This window comes from Anomaloglossus baeobatrachus, chromosome 3 (assembly GCF_048569485.1).
Source record: "Anomaloglossus baeobatrachus isolate aAnoBae1 chromosome 3, aAnoBae1.hap1, whole genome shotgun sequence".
NCBI lineage: Eukaryota > Metazoa > Chordata > Amphibia > Anura > Aromobatidae > Anomaloglossus > Anomaloglossus baeobatrachus.
The window spans coordinates 28,744,621-28,767,285 of NC_134355.1; the positions used below are offsets into that span (position 1 = coordinate 28,744,621).

General features: G+C 48.3%; 1 protein-coding gene across 1 annotated transcript in view; it reads left to right on the top strand.

Moving 5' to 3' along the window:
* LOC142295958 (calpain-2 catalytic subunit-like) overlaps positions 1 to 21,888 on the top strand; it is a 109,120-nt gene extending 87,232 nt beyond the window's left edge. The window contains exons 8-13 of the mRNA XM_075339097.1: positions 2,182 to 2,256; positions 2,596 to 2,753; positions 14,207 to 14,367; positions 17,133 to 17,341; positions 20,378 to 20,420; positions 21,732 to 21,888. Coding sequence (XP_075195212.1) covers positions 2,182 to 2,256; positions 2,596 to 2,753; positions 14,207 to 14,367; positions 17,133 to 17,341; position 20,378 — 604 coding nt within the window. The 3' untranslated portion in view covers positions 20,379 to 20,420; positions 21,732 to 21,888. The remainder of the gene's footprint in view (positions 1 to 2,181; positions 2,257 to 2,595; positions 2,754 to 14,206; positions 14,368 to 17,132; positions 17,342 to 20,377; positions 20,421 to 21,731) is intronic.
* Positions 21,889 to 22,665: the final 777 nt, after the last annotated feature.

Genomic DNA, 22,665 nt, shown 5'->3' on the forward strand with positions numbered 1-22,665 from the left:
GTATAGGATGCCACTAGGTACACTGAGTGTTTGCTAGTAAAATTGCTTAGTTTAAAAAAGTTGTAGTGTGCAATGCAGGCAGACGTGCTCTGCAAATGTCTTTGCACTAGTGGGACTATAGCAAAGTCCAATAGCCACGTATAGGATGCCACTAGGTACACTGAATGTTTGCTAGTATAATGGCTTACTTAGAATGAGTTGGAGTGTGCAGAGGACAGGAGGGTACAGTGGCAGGATTGTGGTGCTCTGGGTAGAGGAATGGAAGCCTGCCTTTCTATTCCCTCCTAATGGTGAAATGCAGGGAGGAAATCCCTGACCTTGGCTACACAGACGCTGTTGCTGTTTGCAGGACCTGTCACTTATGGCTCTGACCCTGCCGCTTTGAGCCCTTAAAAGGACTGCTATAAAGTGCTCTCCCTAAGCTGTCTAACGCTGTGTATGCAGCGCATACAGCTGTATCGGCTATAGGACTCAGGAGGACGGAGCTGCGACACTGATGTCTGACACCAAAGACGCAGAAGGCAGATAATGGCGTTCGTGAAGAAAATGTCTGGTTTTATAATGCAGGGACATGTGACATGCAGATCCTATCACACATGCCGTTGCTTCTCTGGCTCAAAGTCCACTTAGGTGTGTGTGTGTCTGTGATTGGCTGACATGCTGGCCCGCCCCACAAGACGCGCGCGCTTAGGGAAGGAAGACAAGAAAAAAAAAAAAAAATGGCGATCGCCATTATAGAAACAGCAATGATCTGAAGGCGCTGTTCACGCACACTATACACTGAAATGTGATAATAGTTTGATTCACAGAGTGACTTACACTATTACAGCGGAAACCAAGCTAGGATTTAGCTGTTTTTTGGCTGCTAGAACCGTTCTCGAACGTTTCTAGAACTATCGAGCTTTTGCAAAAAGCTCGAGTTCTAGTTCGATCTAGAACATGCCCCAAAATCACTCGAGCCGCGAACTGGAGAACCACGAACCACGAACCGCGCTCAACTCTACCCTTGAGCCACGACCACCCCGGATCCGAGCACCCCGGTCTGCGTCCGAGCACCCCGGTCTGCGCCGGGGCGGCACACAGCCTCTAGCCGTATGCTTTATCTGTGCTGGGTATCATAATCTGGGTAGGCCCCACGCCAATTTTTTTTTTTTTTTTTACACCAGTCTTGATATGCACACAATGTCTGTGATTAAAAGAAGTCAGACACGCTGTCACGCAGGATGGGGGCACGGTCTGACTGCAACCAATCAGAGATTCCAAGGACTGCTGGTGAGTGGGGGAAGCAGTGAATATGTATGAAGGTTAATGAGCGGCCCCAGAAGTTGTGCTACAGCTGCGCGGGAAACTCGGTAAGTACTGTATAACACGCTTGCTCCAATCCCCCTATCCATTCTACCACCATTTTAAAGTGCTTGATTCAGGTCCCCATACACTTATATGTGGATCGGCGTGCAGCCAGATATCTGGGATGAATTCTAGACCAAACTGGTTACACCTGGTTGGGCAAGCAGATCATGGGTATCTGCGGGTCCGCCTATCACTATTATTGATCTGATCTCTGATATAACGTATTGTAATGCACCAGGATTGCAATACATTATTTCTGTCAGTGCTGTATTGACAGAAGCCTCTGAGATCATGCTCCTGTCAAAATCTTAAAGGCATTCCGTAGCTTGCTGACCGGCAGGTCGTTATGATGACCTCGAATCACCATGTCAACGATTGAGCTCTCGCGATGACGTTGGGCCACCATTCGGAGAGAGGTGTACTCCCTCCCCAAGCCCCCTAAATGCTGTGATCAATATCGATCAGGGCATTTATCAGATTAAACAGCCAGAGACGGCATGGGGACTGTCCCCTTTGGCACCAAAATTCAAGTCCAAATGATAACTATTCTCCCGGATATCTAATATTGCTATTACTAACCTATTTGTTATGTCTATCAGACATGCATACAGCTGTTAGGATCCAGGGATTCCTGGTATTAGAAGATTTTAAGGTTAAATATCTACCACACCCATAATTTTTCCCTCTCTCCTACTAAATAAGCAAGCACTCTCACCGGAGCATGCATAGTTTGGGGTGTGGGGGGCACAATAGTCACATTTGACTGAAATTATACATCAACTGGACCTTGATTTCTGTTGTTGCAATGGCATTATTTTCATGTCCTCTCAGGTCTGAAGAGTGGAACAAACTGGATCCTTTAATAAGAGCAGATCTCAACTCTCAGAAAGAAGATGGAGAGTTTTGGTGAGTTGGCAGCTTACACCAAGCAGTTCTCCCCCATGAACAGCGCTTGACATTGCCCCTTTTAGACAGTCTGTTGCCAAATCCATCCTTAAACAGTTGCCTGCTTAATCATTGCCTATCAGGTCTACTTTGGACAATCCCAACTTGTTCCAAGGTCCCTTTTAAATCTAGCTAGCTAAGTGCTGCTTAATAATTACATACCAATCTTACATTAGGTGCTTTGACATGGACCCCCAGAACAAGACCATACCACACCTCACATCATTTCCATCCTAAAATTGTTATTTAGGTATGATAAATTTGGAAAATCTGGAAAAATCCATATTTGGTTATTTGCAGGATGGCAATCTCTGAGTTTGTAAAAGAGTTTACAGAAGTAGAGATATGTGACGTCACCATGAGTGAGATCTGCTGTGGTGACAACTATAAGTGGCGCCTGACCGAATTCAATGGGAGCTGGAAAAAAGGAAGCACATCTGGAGGGAATACTTCTTCAGGTAGGAACACTTGTATTATTGATATATGGCGACCTGGACAAGCCAGGACATCCCAGGAACTGCAACAACACACCCCACACCCCGGTTAGGCACATCAGCCGCACACACAAATCCTTGTTGCCACCCTCCAGGGGCTGATGTCCACACCAGGTGGGGCGGAGCCAGGCGGTTGGCCCCACCCATCGAGGAGTTCACAGTCCTGGAGGGAAAAGCAGTTAGTTCAGTTTTGGGAGTTGAGTTTTGGAGTTGAGGGAAGTAGTAGTGGAGGAGCTGACTGACCGTGTCCGGGTACGTGGCCCGGGCACTCACAGCAAGGTTGGCAGACGGTGGTGGCCGTCTGCAGGAGAGGCCTATCAACGCGGAACCGTAGGGCCGGGGTTGGGCGGTGGCCCACCTGCTTCCTGTGATGTGCACAACGACAGGGCAGGAGCTTATGCTCACCTTGTAGATGGGCATCACAACCGACGTCATGTAGCCACCCTGCTGGGCATGTACATGGCGCCAGAATCCCAGCCCCCTCCCCCGCGCCCTCCCCACATTTCATAGTGCAAGGGTCTCGCTGCCTGTACGCTGCATTCAGCCCCCATGCTGCTGGCGGCGGACAGGCTACTGGCCCCCTTGCTGAACGCTGCCTGTGCTGAGGATGTGCAGTCAGCGCTGTATATCATTTGACTGATTCACTGGCACTGCACAGATGGGAGCGCTGTATACAGCTGTGATCAGCCGCTGGCCAATCAGAGGCCAGCAGCAGATCACTGGAGAAGCTGTATACACAGCTCGGCTCTGCAGAGTGCCCGGGAATCAGTCATCTGATATAAAGCGCTGACTGCACGGCCCCTGCACCAGCAGCGATCAGCAAGGAGGAGGCTGTGGCCGCAAGAGGCAGGACAAAGGGCACCAAGGGAACGAGGACAAGTGAGAAGGATTTGTGTTTGTTTTTTTGTGTGTGTGTGTGTGTGAAGAATGGCAGACTAGGGGGCAATTCAACAGGAGAGAGCATTGCTACAAGAAGAGGAGCAAAAAAGGACATTACTACAGGATGGGCACAAGGAAAGGGGACATTACTATATTATGGGAACAGGGATGGGCACATTACTATATTATGGGGGCAGTGATGGGCACATTACTATAGTATGGGGACAGGGATGGGCACATTACTATATTATAGGGACAGGGATGGAAACATTACTACATTATAGGGACAGGGATGGAAACATTACTACATTATATGTGCAGTGGATGTGAGGTAAGTGTGCTGTCACAGATTAGAGAAGCAGGATCACTGCTCTGTACTATCCGATGATTGGAAATACAGAGCAGTGATATTTCATCCACCACACATATAATGTAGTAACGTGCCCATCTTTGCTGGAGTGATGAGAGGTCTGTGCTGGGGCATAATACTGACAGCCAATGAGTGTGCAGAGGGCGGGCAGAGGGCATGGCTGGACAGTGAGGCTGGGCGGTGCCAGCTCTGACACTGTGACTGTGAGGTTTGGCTTAGGAAAATGTCATGTTTGGTTGAGCCGCATGTAAACAAAGCTGCAGAGAATAAAGGGATAATTCAAGAGGAACAAAAGTTAGAAAACAAAAAAAATAATGTAGGCGTGATTTATATAACAATACAGCACAGATTAGCTTAATTTTTTTTTTGAAGTTTATGTCGGACCTTTAACAGACGCATTGGGCGCTGCCAAATATTCCCAAGTGTAAAATTATTAGGCAAGTGAGGATTTTTTTTACCATATGATCATTTTTATGCAGATTCCCCACCTCCGAGATGTCTAAATGTCAATGCTAATTGGATAAAGCAGATCAGGTGATGTGTATTTGTGTAATAAGGGATGCGGATTAAGGATACAATGTTCTTTATTATAGTGTGCAGAATTATTAGGCAGCTTATTCTACTTAGCCAAACTGGGTCACGAAAGATATTTAACTAAAAAGTCTTCAAATTGTTACAAGTCTTAAGGGTGCTTTACACACTGCGATATCGGTAACGATATATTGTCGGGGTCACGTCGTTAGTGACTCACATCCGGCGTTACCGATATCGCAGCGTGTGACACCAAGGAGCGACGATCAATGAGCACAAAAACGTGAAAAATCGTTGCTCGTTGACACGTCGCTCCTTTCCTTAATATCATTGCTGCTGCAGGTACGATGTTGATCGTCGTTCCTGCGGCAGCACACATCGCTATGTGTGACACCGCAGGAACGACGAACATCTCCTTACCTCCATCCACTGGCAATGCGGAAGGAAGGAGGTGGGCGGCATGTTCCGGCTGCTCATCTCCACCCTTCCTCTGCTATTGGACGGCTGCCGTGTGACGCCGCATGAACTGCCCCCTTAGAAAGGAGGCGGATCGCCGGCCAGAGCAACGTCGCAGGGCAGGTAAGTATGTGTGACGGGGTGTTAGCGATGTTGTGCGCCACGGGCAGCGATTTGCCCGTGTCGCACAACCGACGGGGCAGGTACGCTTGCTAACGATATCGGTACTGATATCGCAGCGTGTAAAGTACCCTTTACAGAGGGATGTGTGGCGCCCCTGACCTGGTCAGGCACCACTGAGTACTGCACCCATGCTGGGGACAGTACAACACAGGTAATCCAGAAGGCTGACTGGGGTGTGGAACACAGGCGCATAGTGATCAGGTCTCACACATGTACCCATGAGAGGACCCCTGGGGATCCCAGGAGGGGGAAAAGCCTTCACCTTCACTGGAATAGTGGAGGGGGCCAAAAGCCTCCATCTCCTCTCAAGGGGTGTGGTAAGAGAATCTGGTTGCTAGGTGGCGTAGGCAGGCACAAAAAGGGAAAAGAGAAGGAGGAGTAAACAGTCTAGAGTCTGAAGCAGAGTGTGGAGGAGTGAGGAGCAGGAAAGTGAGGCTCTGACAGGAGCAGCAGTGAAGGTCCCAGATGTGAGCCGGTTCAGAGCAGAGTCCAGGGAGCTCCGAGGAGCTGACCCCTTCCCCTGGGCTGCTGTAGTCTGACAGCGTCCGCGCAGTGGCTACCGACGGGGGAGAACGGTCAACTAGGAGTGCTACCCGAAACCCATCTCAGCTAGAGAGAAGAGCACGGAGTGGGAAGTAAGGAGACTGCTGGAGAGTACCAGGCCCAAACGGGCGGCAGATCCCGAAGCGGAGATAGATCCAGCTTTCTTTTGCTAAACCTGCCGGTGTGGGGCTCTCAAAGCCCACGCCACAACACCACAAAAAGCCGCAGCCACGTAGCCACAGTTAGGGCCCATAGGTCACAGGAGGCAAGCAGCTGGAGTGGCCTGGCCCAGGCGACAAGCACACGGCAAACGAAGGGGAGAGAGGCTTCAGCATCTTCCCTGGGTGACCCCCATAGGGACTCAAAGTCGGGGTTATCCCAAACCACCAAGGGCTAAGGAAGGCGAGTTAGTAGTCACCCTCACAAGTCAGCCTGAAGGACACCTGGTTCCCACTTGGTTCATCCCAGCTACGCCCGGGTCACTCACCCTATCAACTGTGAGTAAAAACCCTGAAAGACATCCTGCCTGTGTTGAGTCATTCTGCGCCTTGTGGTACTACGCACCTACACCAGGCCCTGGGGCTTGCCTCACTCTCAGGAGGCTATCCCAACTGACTGCACCCACCATCAGTCCCAGGCGACCCTCAACCTGCAGTGGCGGTCCCCACTGACCGCAATACTGAGAGTGGCGTCACGACAAGAAGAAGATCTCCTACCTGTGACCAGATCCAGCCGAGTGGAGTCCCTGAAGGTAATGCACCGACACAACACCTGTGGGGCTTCACATCTGGCGTCACGAACAGGATAAGGACTAGACCTGTTCAGACAGGTGACCATGTGCCTGGGCGGTCCGCTTGAAAAATTGGAAGCGCCGCCATATTGCCACCATGAAAAGCGCGCTGAAAAACAACAGCAGCCCGCGCTGGGAGAAGTTACCGCCCACGAAGAGGTGTGGCTACCCAGAGATCCCCTGCAGAGTTCTGACCTCGCTGGTGAAGAGAGCGGAGGCGTTCAGAGACGTCGGGACAGAAAGGGAGCCAGAAGCCTGCTGCTGGGAGAGGAGCTGCTGAAAGAGGCAGAGCGGAAACTGAACAGCTTGCTACTAGAGGCAACGGCGAGTCCACTGCTGGGAAATCGTGCAGGAGAGGGCGCAGAAGAAATGGCGTCTGACCGCAGAAACCCAGAACCGGGCTCCGCTGCCTGGTGGTATCGGGAGCTGGCCCAGTTCTGCGACCGACTGGAGACCCGGGTCGTGGAGCAGATCAGAGAAGAACGCATGGAACTTCTGGAGATGGCTGCCGCGGTTCAGGCCTATGAGAGGGGAACCGCACGACGAGTGCCAGACCGGACGGCGACGACTCAGACCCCGATGCTGCCACCGATGGATGAGTCCAGTATTACCCCTGCCGGCCCGGATGCCCCGACCCCTGCTGCCACGCCCGCGGTCCCTGATGAGGCGCCCGGCGCGGCGACGCTGAGCCAGGCCGCAGCCACGCCAGGTGCGTCCCGCCAAGCCCAGGCCGCCGCAGCGATGCCCTGCTCGGCCCGCCAAGCCCCGGCCGCCGCAGCGATGCCCTGCTCGGCCCGCCAAGACCCGGCCGCCGCAGCGATGCCCTGCTCGGCCCGCCAAGACCCGGCCGCCGCAGCGATGCCCTGCTCGGCCCGCCAAGCCCCGGCCGCCGCAGCGATGCCCTGCTCGGCCCACCAAGACCCGGTCCCTGCAGCGACGCCCAGCCCAGCGTGCACAGATCCCATCGCAGCTGCGACGCCGATCCAGGCCGCCGCCATACAGGGCGCGGCCCGCCAAGACCAGGCCGCCGCCATACAGGGCGCGGCCCGCCAAGACCAGGCCGCCGCCATACAGGGCGCGGCCCGCCAAGACCAGGCCGCCGCCATACAGGGCGCGGCCCGCCAAGACCAGGCCGCCGCCATACAGGGCGCGGCCCGCCAAGACCAGGCCGCCGCCATACAGGGCGCGGCCCGCCAAGACCAGGCCGCCACCATGCCAGGCGCGGCCCGCCAAGAGATTGCATCACCATTTTCCCCGGCCTGCAAGGCCAGAGCAGACACCGCTCCCCAGTCTAAGGAAGTCCCTGCTAGGAAGTCCCTGATAGGAGAGGACCCCGAATACTGGAAGCTGAAGGCTGATCTAGAGGCCCAGTTCCCACAAGAGATGGTGGATCGGTATCTGCTCCCTCCGCACACCCCCAAGGCGACTTCTGCAGCAACCACGCCAAAGAGTCCCCAGCCCGGGCCTGCTGATGACCACCCATCCCCGGCGCTGCCACAACAGGAGTGCTCCAAAGAACTAAGGGGGAGGGGAGGCCAGGAAGCTGAGGAGCTGACTCAGGAGATATCAGCAGTGGATCCATGCCCAGAGCCAGAGATGTTGCCATATTCCCGCTGGGATGAAGAGAGCCCGACACCCTCCGCTGAGGAAGATCTGTCCAGATACATTACCTGGGAGTCTGCAAGCAGTGAAGTAGCAACCCAGCAGAATCCAGCCCGCAGGACAAGGGATCCACCTGCACAGCAATCTCCAGATAAGAAGGATGACATAACGGCCAGAGACCTAGAAGAAAAACGGTTCCTGAGAAGAGCCAAGGCACAGGTCAGAGGACCTCTTTGTAGAGGAATTGTGGAAGACTTTAGCCTGAAGTCAGGATACGGATTCATCGTTGCACCTGGTATAAAGGAAGGTATCTTCGTCAATAGAAGAGGCTGGTACGCGCTAGATGTAGTACCATGTCCCAAAGAAGAAAGGAAAGACAGTAATAAAGAAAGAAAAGATCAAAGACCTAATGATGAGACCACTACAGATGAGGAAAAAGGTCAAGAAACCAACAGGTGCCGCAGCCCTACAGGCCCAAGCCCTGGTGAGGAGGAATCCACATAAAGTATAGAAAGAAGCATAGAAGTTACCAGTTTGGAAAAAGTTTGTTTTGCAACGTTTTAAAAGTTCAAGTATGTGCCCACATAAACTTGTGTGAGAAATAAACCTTAAGGCTATGAACTGGCTATAGCCACAAACTCTCGCAGTGTAAATAGTTACACCAAAGGGCACCACCACCACCAGAGCCAGCCTGTTTAGGGGCTTGGCTCGTCTGCAACCAGGGAGCACGTCCGTATATAGGGCCTTGGCTTACCTGCAACCAGAGAGCATGCCTGTTTATGGGGCCTGGCTCTCCACCACAAAGAGGATACCTGGTCAGCACCAACTGTGGAGGCCGCCTCTACATCCTGCCAGAAGAGGCTGAAGGCGCGGCTTCACCAGGCCAGGTATACCCTGAAACCACCAGACCATGAAAGCCGCCTCTACATCCTGCCAGAAGTGGCTGAAGGCGCGGCCAACCTGAAAGGGTTTGGGTGGGTTAACGGACTTGTGGGTGGAGGGTGGTGATGTATGGTACCTGGTGCTTTTAAAAATGTTTTACATGTTTTAATGTTTTATGCATTTTAAAATGTTGTCTTGCAGCCCGAGGACGTGCTGGTGATAACTAAGGGGGAATGTGGCGCCCCTGACCTGGTCAGGCACCACTGAGTACTGCACCCATGCTGGGGACAGTACAACACAGGTAATCCAGAAGGCTGACTGGGGTGTGGAACACAGGCGCATAGTGATCAGGTCTCACACATGTACCCATGAGAGGACCCCTGGGGATCCCAGGAGGGGGAAAAGCCTTCACCTTCACTGGAATAGTGGAGGGGGCCAAAAGCCTCCATCTCCTCTCAAGGGGTGTGGTAAGAGAATCTGGTTGCTAGGTGGCGTAGGCAGGCACAAAAAGGGAAAAGAGAAGGAGGAGTAAACAGTCTAGAGTCTGAAGCAGAGTGTGGAGGAGTGAGGAGCAGGAAAGTGAGGCTCTGACAGGAGCAGCAGTGAAGGTCCCAGATGTGAGCCGGTTCAGAGCAGAGTCCAGGGAGCTCCGAGGAGCTGACCCCTTCCCCTGGGCTGCTGTAGTCTGACAGCGTCCGCGCAGTGGCTACCGACGGGGGAGAACGGTCAACTAGGAGTGCTACCCGAAACCCATCTCAGCTAGAGAGAAGAGCACGGAGTGGGAAGTAAGGAGACTGCTGGAGAGTACCAGGCCCAAACGGGCGGCAGATCCCGAAGCGGAGATAGATCCAGCTTTCTTTTGCTAAACCTGCCGGTGTGGGGCTCTCAAAGCCCACGCCACAACACCACAAAAAGCCGCAGCCACGTAGCCACAGTTAGGGCCCATAGGTCACAGGAGGCAAGCAGCTGGAGTGGCCTGGCCCAGGCGACAAGCACACGGCAAACGAAGGGGAGAGAGGCTTCAGCATCTTCCCTGGGTGACCCCCATAGGGACTCAAAGTCGGGGTTATCCCAAACCACCAAGGGCTAAGGAAGGCGAGTTAGTAGTCACCCTCACAAGTCAGCCTGAAGGACACCTGGTTCCCACTTGGTTCATCCCAGCTACGCCCGGGTCACTCACCCTATCAACTGTGAGTAAAAACCCTGAAAGACATCCTGCCTGTGTTGAGTCATTCTGCGCCTTGTGGTACTACGCACCTACACCGGGCCCTGGGGCTTGCCTCACTCTCAGGAGGCTATCCCAACTGACTGCACCCACCATCAGTCCCAGGCGACCCTCAACCTGCAGTGGCGGTCCCCACTGACCGCAATACTGAGAGTGGCGTCACGACAAGAAGAAGATCTCCTACCTGTGACCAGATCCAGCCGAGTGGAGTCCCTGAAGGTAATGCACCGACACAACACCTGTGGGGCTTCACAGATGCAGCACTCTACAAATTGCTAAGATATTGGGGTGCGATCACAGGGTCACAAAAAATGTGTTAAAGAATAAAGACGATATTGATTGCCAAAGAGAAGAAGACTCAAACATGAAGCATCATGGAAGCCATTATCCTCCAGTGCTGTAATATTCCAGGACTGTACCTTTCCTGGAGGCCCAGAAGTACAAGATGTTCAGTGCTCAGAGACAGGGCTGAGGTGAGGAGACTGGGCCCGACCACCACTGAGCAAGACACAGAAGTACAAGGTGTTTAGTGCTCAGAGACACGACCAAGGTGAGGAGGCTGAGCCCAACCACCACTGAGCAAGACACAGAAGTACAAGGTGATCAGTTCGCAGAGAAATTGACAAGGTGAGGAGACTGAGCCTGACCACCAATGAGCAAGACACAGTACAAAGTGATCAGTTTTCAGAGACACATCTGAGGTGAGGAGGCTGAAACTAACAACCACGGAGCAAGACACAGAAGTAGAAGATGATCAGTGCTCACAGACGCAACCAACGCGAGGAGGATGACTCTGACCACCACTGAGCAAGACACAGAAGTGGAAACACCAACACAGCCAAGAAATATCTGTAGACAGAGTGTTCACAGATTTTAAGGACTGATGAGATAAACGTGATTCCTGACAGAGCAGATGGATGGGTCGTGGCTGGACTAGTAATGGGACTAATGGAACTAGATCTCCACTCCCACTCAGACACCAGCAAAGTGGAGGTGGGGTCCTGCTATGGGCTGGGATTAGTAAAGATTACCTAATTGGACTTTTTCAGGAAGAAGAAGATGGACTCAACATTAACTCCAAACCTCCTTTCCAATGTTTGGAAAACATTTTCTTACAGCAGTGATATAGGAAATGTTTTGTGTTTTTCTGCAATGCTCCATCGCAGCATCAAAGTATCCACTGCTCGGCTGCCAGTAAAGGCCTTAAAAGGGTTGTCCACTACTTGGACAACTCCTTCTCATTCCCAATGTGCGCCCTCATAAAAATAAAAAAGCCCATACTCACCTCCGATGTCGGTACACTTACATCGATGTTAAACTCACGTTCTCGGGGCTCATGTGACATTTTTATGACTTGCAACCAATGAGTGCTGGCTTTTCATGCCCCGACTTCAGATACAGGATTAATTAAAAGGAATGAGCAGCAGCTATAGCACTCACCTATTGTTACTTACTTAATCGTCCAACGGCGAGTCGCCAGAAGCCAGCGCCGATTGGCTGCGGTGCTCAGGTGTCATAACAATGTTACAAGGTCCCTGGGAACACAAGTTCCAACATTACTGGAACCTGAGGTGAGCATAGGCTTTACTTTTATGGGACATACATGGGGAATGAGAAGGGTTTGTGCAAGTAGTGGACAACCAAATTAAAAATGAAGAATAATGACCCAGGTCCTTCCTCCTCAGACCTAAACCCTACTGAAAACGTTTTTCTCTTCTACAGGGGATTTACATTGAAGGATATAGTTCCCTTTGGATGGTACTGCCCAAAAAGCCAATTATGAAAAGATTACAAAAATGACCAAGTCCATGGATGGAAGTTTTCACTTAGTTGTATAACAATTCTGCACACACAGATATTCTCCTAAGAAAGTCAAAACCTCAATTTTAAATTCTTAAATATTCATATTTTATGTTTATTACTAGGGATGGGGGAGCATTAAAATGCTTGTGTGCTCGTTACTCGAGCCAAGCAATTTTTATTGTTCAAGTGCTCGAGTGCTCATCTCGAGTAACAAATATAATAGAAGTCTATGGGAAACTCAAGCATTTTTCCAGCGGCTTCCATACAGAATAATTTGTGTCCCACATAGTTATTCATACAGAATAATTGGCCCCACATAGCCCTCCATACAGAATAATTGGCCCCACATAGCCCTCCATACAGAATAATAGGTCCCACATAGTCCTCCATACAGAATGGGTCCTACGTAGCCCTCCATACAGAAGGCCCATAATGTAATCACTACCAGCTGCTGTCGGCAGCCGGTGGTGGTTGGCGCACATGACTGCTGATTTGTACAGCAGACATGTGTGCCTTACAGCCGCAGGTAGATTCGTAATCCAAGCGTGGCTGTTATCCCAAAATGTGACATCGCGATTTAAGTGCCCAAAACGGTAAATCCATACTCACCGGGCTCCATCGGCGGTGCCGTGATGTCATCACTGTGAGCCGATGGTTGCCATGGTAGCACAGGGTCATCTGATGACTCCTGTGCTAGCATGACTCACATCAAAGGAGGACTTTATGCTGATCTAACAGTAGATGGCGATGTGTAAAGTTTCCTTACTCACTGTATTTTAAAAAGTCTCTTGTTTCTTCCTGGTTTTGGCTTCTCTTCCTGATGCAGTGCTGTATGACTGTGCATATTTTTACATCATGTTCTAAGAAGTAAACAGCTTGTTATCCCATGGAATCTGCTCTGTGAACTTTCTTCTGCAACTGGGAAGCTAGAAGCTGTGCAACATTTCTTACCGACCAGAGTCTGTTCTGGACAATGAGTGAATACAGATGGATGAGGGCCCTCCCCGGCAGGTGAAAGATAACAGACATGAGCAAGGCTAGACTCTTCAGCAATGTCCATCACCTCTCATGCTAGATCACAGTCTCTTCCGTCTTTCAGCAGCATTCCCGGCAGAAATCTTCACCCTTTTAGCTAGGATCTGATCACGGGCACAATCAGCTCCCCTCTGCCGTTGAAAAAAGTACTATGTTTATGTGTATGCAGACTCAAATATGCTTGTGAGCCAGTACAGGGGCGTGCCATCCGCCTTTTTAACCAGGTACATATTTCTGGGCAATGGCAGCTGCTTCATCATGTCACATGTGCATCACAGCCGTTATTTTCTTTTTGGTGTTGACATTTTATAACATAATGGGATTGTTAAAAGTAATCATAAGGTTTCTGAAACGGCCGTCGGGCTGTCTCCTGCCAGTGTCTCCACCAACTAGCTGCTCAGGTAATAACTGCTATATCGCCTCTGGCCAACTACTCTTCCTGTAATTTCGTTACTGAATTGTAGCTCTATTCTTGCTGCTAGCAGCTTAGCCCTTTTTTCTATATGCATACTATGTTATTGGGTCATACTAGTGCATATCATGTATTGCACTGGTAATTGCTAATTGGCCTCATATTGTGGATTTTGTGTTGTCTTTTTAGACATCTATCATTTTTACTCTATGGTATATATTGCCCTATAGTCCCATTTCTTACAGTATGAGCCTGACCTAGGCAGATAGTTATTATGGTTATTATATGGCCTGGTTGTATTAGATATTTGACTTTGTACCTGAGCACTTACTGACATGGTATATGTTAACTCATTGCCTTAGCTTCATCTCTAATTGTTAATTATGATGTGATCTTTAGCATAGCTGATGGTTTATTTTGAGTGAGATATATGGCAGTCCTCTGCATATAGTATTCACCAATGATTTTTATCGTTTGTACCTATATCTCTTGCTCCATGAATTTATATATTGTAATAAATGTTTTTTGCATGATAAATCCGGACTGTATTCGCCTTTCTTGTCCTTTTCCTTGTCACTGTTAGTGAATGTTCAAAAATTTATTAATTAATGGTCCATGGTGATTGTGATGGAATATATTGTATTATGAATTTTTCACTGCATTTACTATTGATATATGTCTCATTTAGTACATTTCCCTTTTACAGACACGTTTTGGATGAACCCTCAGTACCCCATCACGCTGAAAGCTCCAGATGGTGACACCAGCAAGAAGTGTCAGATTGTTGTGTCTCTGATGCAAAAGGATCGAAGAAAGTTAAAATTTAGACATAAAGCTTACGTTGTCCCGGGGTTCTATATATATAAGGTTGCTATTACTTTTATATTGGTAATATAATTAATATTCATACATGTAAATGTTAAAGGTTACTCTTTAAGGCTAGGTCCACATTTCCGTGGTTTATGATCAGTCACAATCTGCCGCTCTGATAAACAACGCAATCCATTTGGCGGATTCCATTGTTTCCAATAAACTTGTATGAGCGGCGGATTGTGACTGATGCCCTTGCGTTGCATCCGCCGCCCGACTGATCAGTCGTGGAATAACTGACTGTCGGGCGGCAGGAACGCAGCATGTAGCATTTTTTGAGCAGCGGAATCCTTTTGTTTTCGCTGTTCATGCTCTCTCTTGGCGGCCGAACAATCAGCTGATCGCTCAGCAGCCGCCTTGTGTGAGCGATCAGATGATCAGCCGGCGGCCAGCTTCTGTGAGCAATCAGCTGATCTCACGGCGGCCAGCTAATGAGAGCAATCATCTGTTCGCTCTCAAAAGCCGGCGGCCGGCTATTGTGAACGATCATCTGTTCGCTCCCAAAAGCCGGTGGCTGGCTATTGTGATCGATCAGCTGATCGCTCTCATTAACCGGCCACCGCGAGATCATCTGATTGCTCTCAAAAGCCGGCGGCCGGCTATTGTGAACGATCAGCTGATCGTTTTCTCTCTCACGTTTTACAACGGAATCCGCTTTATGATGACAATGAATTCCAATTCTTGTTACCCGTCGTACAACGCATCAGTCACAAGCGTCAAGCAACGCATGTGACTGATGCAAAACAACGGAAATGTGGACCTAGCCTTAGGAGGTCAATCCATATCTCCTCCATGTACCTTCAACCCCTTGAATGTGCATTTTGTTCGCATGGTTTCACCATCAGGATCATTGCAGGGTTAAACACAAGGAAATATTTGGAAGTGCTGCTTTTCAGAAGGCTTCCAGTGCATTCCCTATGAGCAATACTTTTTACCACTTGTTACCTCTGCAGTTTAAAGATTTAGTTAGTCAGATCTTAACCCAGGAAAAAACAATTAGAGGGTTAACAGTAAAGGCTGTGTTCATGTTATGTGGCGCGGGGAAGTAGTCGTTGACGAGGCGCTGCTCCCCAGCACACTACATGAGAAACAAGGCCCTGCCTGGGTCTGATCATTCGTGTTGTACGGGCAATATGCCCATGTAGTTAGCATATTGCCAAATTTTTTTTTTGACAGAAAGCGGGTACACAACTCCTCATACGTTATGGTAACACAGTTTCTTTAAGCACACATTCTTCAGACACATCTGGCATGTTCCTGTTCTCACAGGTCTAGCCAATTTTTAGCACAACCTAACCCAACATGACAGTACAGTCCGGGAAATCCATTCTATATTCCCATGGGTTCCAAGTCTGATTCTCCTTCTAGAGGAGCGGATTTGCCAGTATGGTTGCTGTCAAGATTCAAGCTTTCAGGCACATAGAGAATTCTCACCCGAGACAGTCACCTTGTTTCTTGAATTATTGCATCTTAGTCCATTACAATTAGGATTGGCAAGTCATTTGGGGCCTGAATGCTAATTGCTCTTTCCCCTGGACCTTTGTGATCAGGGCACTCCAATGCTAAGGTTGGCCACTGGAACTAATGCAGTCCCTCGATCTGTATCTCGGTCAGTTTCTTCAGATCACGCCATCTGAGTTACATTCTCCTTTCTCCTGTTTGCCACAGTTCACCCACTGCACGTGGCCTTGAGAACCTTTCAGACCATAGATCTGCTCTAATCATACGTTGGGCACTATCTGATGCAGCACAGGATACAGTCACTTTCCATACACTAATCTCTCCCACTGTGGGCTAGTCTCATCTGTTAACTGTATTTTTCCCTATGGTCTGGAAACCATATATAGCACTACTGCACATTATACATTACATAACAGTTTAGAAGACACATCACTTTCACAATTAAGCAAGCCACAATTCACATTATAACGTAATTGGTGTTTTCAGACGGATAGACGATTGTTGCCCACCTCCAGAATTTTGAGCCATTAAAACATTAGTTTATTAAGAAGCAGGGAAGCACCTTTTATTTTAAGTTTATGTGCACATGGGGCCTTTTAAATTTAGAAAAATCCGGGGAGTTTTTCAAACAAAAGATGCTTTAGGAATCTGACGTTTTTGTTCCTAAAGCGACTTTTGTGTTGTTTTATAAGTCATTTCTGTAACTTTTTTCAACGGTTTTTGTGATTGGCTTTTTTTTAGCGTTTTCCCAAGGTTTTTGTGAAATCTTTTTATACTGTACTTTTTTTTTACTGTACTTTTTCCTCTTTCTTCCACTTCAATAATGATGAAACCACTCGTGTTATTTTAAGCAAAAACCGTGGAAAAATGCTACAGAAAATGCTCAAAAATATCTGCTCATCTCCCGGGCATCTTTTGATCTTTCACTTCAATTGTAAAGTACAGTGTCTTCTGAGCTGAAAATGCCAAAATAGTTGTCAGGTCACTTCTTTTAATTGCAAGTTTTTGATGAGTTTTGAGAAGGATTTGGAGAGTTTCTGCTCCGATTCTTCTCCAAAACCTCCTCTAAAAACTCTGTGAGCACATAGCCATCAGATGTTTTTGAAAGCTTCCTAAGGAAAGAAAAAATGCTCAAAAAATTCCCATGAACTGAAAAGTAGATTGTACATAAACCTCTTTAGAAGCGTTTTGATCAGGATTTCCTTTTAACGCTCCTCAAAACACTTTGTGAAGATAGTCGAGACTGATGCCACCACTCTTGAATCAACACAATGAGGATAACTCAACTCATCTCTCATCAGGTTAACCCTTCGGATAAACTTCCTCTGGGGATGGAGTTTTTTAAGAGCAATAAGGATGTGGGATCTTTTTCACGTGGACGCTACCGAGAGGTGGCAAAACGATTTGAGCTTCTTCCAGGGAATTATGTCATTGTGGCAGCGAACCACAATAAAGAAGAAGATGCTGATTATTACCTCCGTATCTTCACTGAGAAGCCAACCGGAGCATAGTGAGTACGGATTCCGGAAAACACTTCCATTACTTGGGATCGTCTGCTGTAAATTAAAATGTTGTCATTTTTACATCTAAAATGGAAATGTGACCATATTATAATAAATCAGATGTCACCGTCTTGGCTAGACCCAAAGATTGGTAACGATGTCTCTTTTCCTTAGCTATGGCCTTTTTGCTATAACTGGCATTTGGAAGTGCAGCCATATTAGTTGTCATTATTGAATTCTATTCACGGGAAACAGTCAATTTCTCAGACACTAATTCAGAATTGATAACTAACATGGCCGCCCATCCTGTTTCACCGGTAAATTCTTTATTAGGAGATATTCAAATTGTCTCTTCAGGGAGGAAGGAGACAAACTCTAGCGCCACCTATTGGAAGTAGCGATTCCAAAAGTCAAAAATGACCCTCCAACGAGCCTTTTCATATGACCTAGGATCTATGCCAGGCTGTATGAGAAGCTATAGTGGGGTCTAAGGGGAAAACGTTTCTCATTGCGGAGACTGACAAACCAGTCTAGCTGCCAGTGAGGAGTCTTAGGGCGGCGTTACACGCAACGATTTATCGTGCGATCGTATGAGTGATCGCACCCGCCCCGTCGTTTGAGCATCATGGCAATTCATTGCCTGTGTCGCACAAAGTCATTAAACCCCCATCACACGTACTTACCTCCCTAACGACGTTGCTGTGGGTGGCAAACATCCTCTTCCTGAAGGGGGAGGGACGTTCGGCATCACAGCGACGTCACACAGCGGCCGCCCAATAGAAACGGAGGGGCGGAGATGAGCGTGACGTTACATGCCGCCCATCTCCTTCCTTCCTCATTGCCGGCGGGAGGCAGGTAATTTGTTGTTCGTCTTTCCTGCGGTGTCACACGGAGCGATGTGTGCTGCCACGGGAACGATGAACAACTGGCGTGCAGAAGGAGGAACGACATTATGGAAATGAACAACGTGTCAACGAGCAACGATAAAGTGAGTATTTTTGCTCGTTAACAGTCGTTCTGAGGTGTCACACGCTACGATATATCAAACGATGCCGGATCTGCGTCACTAACGACGTGACCCCGACAACATATCACACAATATATCGTACCATGTAACGCCGCCCTTATAGCTCAAATGCTCCCCGGGTAACATTCAAATTGCCTCTTCAGCGAGGAACTAGAGTTTGTCTCCTTCCTCCCTGAAGAGACAATTTGAATATTTCCCTGAGGAGCATTGTAGCTATAAGAGTCCTCACCACTGATAGCCAGATTGGTTTGTCAGTCTCCGCAAGGAGAAAAGTTTTCCCCTTAGACCATTATTAATAGTTAAGTATACCTCTCAGCTTTGGAAGAACATAAAGAGGCACATACAGTATGTGGCATGCACAGCGCTTCGTGGCAAATTTTGGCCACACCCATTCAGCAGTACGGGGTGTTCAGCAGATGCCCAGGACTGTTTTTCCATTTATAGTCGTATCAGCCAAAACTTTCTCATCTATTTGTATCTTCACTATATGACAGGTTGCTTTTTTTTGTGTCTATAAGGCCGTGTTCACACTTTGCAGAAATTCTGTATTTTTGTTTACTCCAGGATCTGCACCAAACGACAGAATAACAATCTCCTCTGATTATTCTATATTTTATGCCTTCTTCCCTTATTTTATGTGTTCTTGGTGCAGATGTGAAGATGTGTTTTTATTTGTTTTTTTATAGGACAGAAAAGCTTGAATTCTGCACTTAAAAAAGTAACTGCAGTTTTTTCAGTGTGTGTGTGTGTGTGTGTGTGTGTGTGTGTGTGTGTGTGTGTCCGGGATTGGCATCTACAACGTCGCAGCTACAGCCACAAAATTTTGAACACTCACACTTCTGGACCCTGAGAGCGTCATAGGCTATGTTTTGAGGGGAAATTTTAACCCCGCACTTTACAGTTATTCACCAAAAAACCTGCCTTCATTAAAGCGAATGGAGCTGGGAGCCACAGTGCAGCCAGAACTTCAGAAGAATGCGCAGCCACGCCCTTAAATGGAATGCTGACGTGTCACAATGCAGCCAGGGAAAGAGACAGACACAGACAGGGAAAGAGGCAGACACAGACAGGGTAAGAAACAGACACAAAGAGACAGACACAGACAAAGAGACAGACTGACAGGGAAAGAGCGGGAAAGGGAGAGACAGGTTAAGACACAGACACAGACAGGTAAAGATACAGACACAGACAAAGAGACAGACACAGGGAAACAGACAGACAGGGATAGAGAGGGAAAGAGACAGACAGGGTAAGAGACAGACAAAGACAGGTAAAGAGACAGACACAGGGAAAGAGACAGAGGGAAAGAGACAGAGGGAAAGAGAGGGAAAGAGACAGACAGGGAAAGAGAGGGAAAGAGACAGACAGGGAAAGAGAGGGAAAGAGACAGACAGGGAAAGAGAGGGAAAGAGACAGACAGGGAATGAGAGGGAAAGAGAGGGAAAGAGACAGATAGGGAAAGAGACAGACAGGGAAAGTGACAGAGATAGACAGACAAGGAAAGAGATATAGACAGACAGGCAAAGAGATAGATAGACAGACGGAGAAAGAGACAGAGACAGTCAGAGACAGACAGGGAAAGAGACAGACAGACAAAGAGAGAGAGACAGAGATATATACAGAGGGTGAGACAGACATTATAATTACATTTCTATCTATTTGTTTTGTGATTTTTGTGTGCAGAATACATTTTTGTTAATACATTCTATTTTGTTAACAGCAGTTATTAACCCGGGCGAAGCCGGGTAGTACAGCTAGTATATATATATATAAGAATAGATCTCTTTGTGTAATAACTATATATAATATAGGTATTTTAATTTTGTATTGAATTACTGAAATATAATACGTTTTTCATGATTTTCTAATTTATTGAGATGCACTTGTCAGCAATTTGGTGAATCATTTCCTTTACTGGTACACGGCACCTATCTGTCAACTGCCATTATGCTGGTAATAGAAGTGATAGTAGGTCACATTACAGTAATCGGATGTCTATATTGTTTTATTCCTACAGACATGTATAACCTGCTGAATCTATCAATCTGTCCTTAGATGAGGTGAGAGGAGCAGATTTTCTTATTGTTTTATATGTTATCTGAAAAGTCATTTGTATAATAATGTCAGAACGCTAAAGTGTGAGACAGAGAAAAGCAGCAGCTCCAGGAACATATTCACCCGTCACAATAACATGGATTTACTGTATACTCCAGTATAACTACGACTCGAAAAGACAGGTCAAAGTTCTACCAAGGAGGTGTACAGTCCCTGACAGAAGCTCTGTCACTTATCCATGTTATGTAAATAAAAGCTTATAACCTGACTTTACATTCACCAATGTTATGCAACATATCTTTGTATTAGAAGTTAATTATTTGTTTGAATTTCACATTACTTTCTGTAGGCGACAAAACTTTTGTCTTGCCAAAATCTGACCTTTTTGTATACACACTTACTTACTGGGCACACTGGGGGGGCCGAGTACTGACCGGCAGTGCAGTGTTACTGGGCACACTGGGGGGGCCGAGTACTGACCGGCAGTGCAGTGTTACTGGGCACACTGGGGGGTGCCGTGTACTGACCAGCAGTGCAGTGTTACTGGGCACACTGGGGGGGGCCGAGTACTGACCGGCAGTGCAGTGTTACTGGGCACACTGGGGGGGGCCGAGTACCGACCGTCAGTGCAGTGTTACTGGGCACACTGGGGGGGCCGAGTACTGACCGGCAGTGCAGTGTTACTGGGCACACTGGGGGGGGGGGCCGAGTACCGACCGGCAGTGCAGTGTTACTGGGCACACTGGGGGGGCCGAGTACTGACCGGCAGTGCAGTGTTACTGGGCACACTGGGGGACCCCGAGTACTGACCGGCAGTGCAGTGTTACAGGGCACACTGGGGGGGCCGAGTACTTACCGGCAGTGCAGTGTTACTGGGCACACTGGGGGGGGGGCCGAGTACTGACCGGCAGTGCAGTGTTATTAGGCACACTGGGGCGAGCCGAGTACTGACCGGCAGTGCAGTGTTACTGGGCACATTGGGGGGGGGCGAGTACTGACCGGCAGTGCAGTGTTATTAGGCACACTGGGGCGAACCGAGTACTGGCCGACAGTGCAGTGTTATTAGGCACACTGGGGCGAGCCGAGTACTGACCGGCAGTGCAGTGTTACTGGGCACATTGGGGGGGGGCGAGTACTGACCGGCAGTGCAGTGTTATTAGGCACACTGGGGCAAGCAGAGTACTGACCAGCAGTGCAGTTTTACTGGGCACACTGGGGGGGCAAACCGAACACTGACCGGCACAAGTCCAGTGTAATCCTGACTGCACCTTAATGCCGTTTATTTTTTTCCTAATTTATCTTTTTTTGTGTCACAGTGGCTCCTCGTAAAATTAGCCTGAGATCCATAGATACAATGATGAGAATCCAGGATAAAGGCTTCATTTAATTCCCCAATTGCAACGCTCAGAAAATCATATTATATCTGTCATAAGAAAAAAAAGTTGATTATTTCAATAAAATCTGCAGAATATTCTCTCGTGTGATTTGAGCTTCTTGTTGTCATTATTCTCATGTGTTTTATAGGTTTCTACAAAGATTCACTCTTTACATTACAGGAAAGGTTTGTTTGAATATGGCCAAGTCCGAGGAGCTTTTTGCCGGTTTCCACTGCATCTGCCACTAAGTGAAACGTTCTGCCAACCACTGCTATTGTAAACTACTGTCTGGAATAATATAATATGGTCAGGACTTTGCAGTTAGAGTCATTACGGTCTCCCCTTTTATCTGAAGACTAAAGATAAAGAGTAGTGATGAGTAGAGATGAGTGGACCTGTGGATGTTCGGGTTCGGCAGGTGCAGCCAGACTTTATGTAAAGTTCTGTTCTAGACCCAAACTTGACCTGAGCTTCATTTGACGTCACTGATTGGCAGTTTGGGTCTCCGCCCACATGGAGCCAGCCATAAGAAGACCACTTCCGAGGAAGGGTGGACGGGGTTTTTTTTCTGCACATACTGTAACGGAGAACGCTAATTTTACCCCCAGTGTGAGGCGTTCAAACACTCGAAGCAGTTCGGACTGGGGTGAGCACCGAGCATACCCGAGCATAGCACTGCTCACTTAATTGGTCTGCACACGTAAATCACCAAAACTCCAAAGTCGAACACTTACTTTTTTGTAAAGTCTGTGTTCGGTACGGACTCCGTACAACGGTCATTGGGTTCGCTCGTCTCTACTGATGAGGGAACCCAAATGGTAACGTTTGGGGTTCGTACTGGACACTTAGTGTGTGGTGCCGAACCCTAAACATG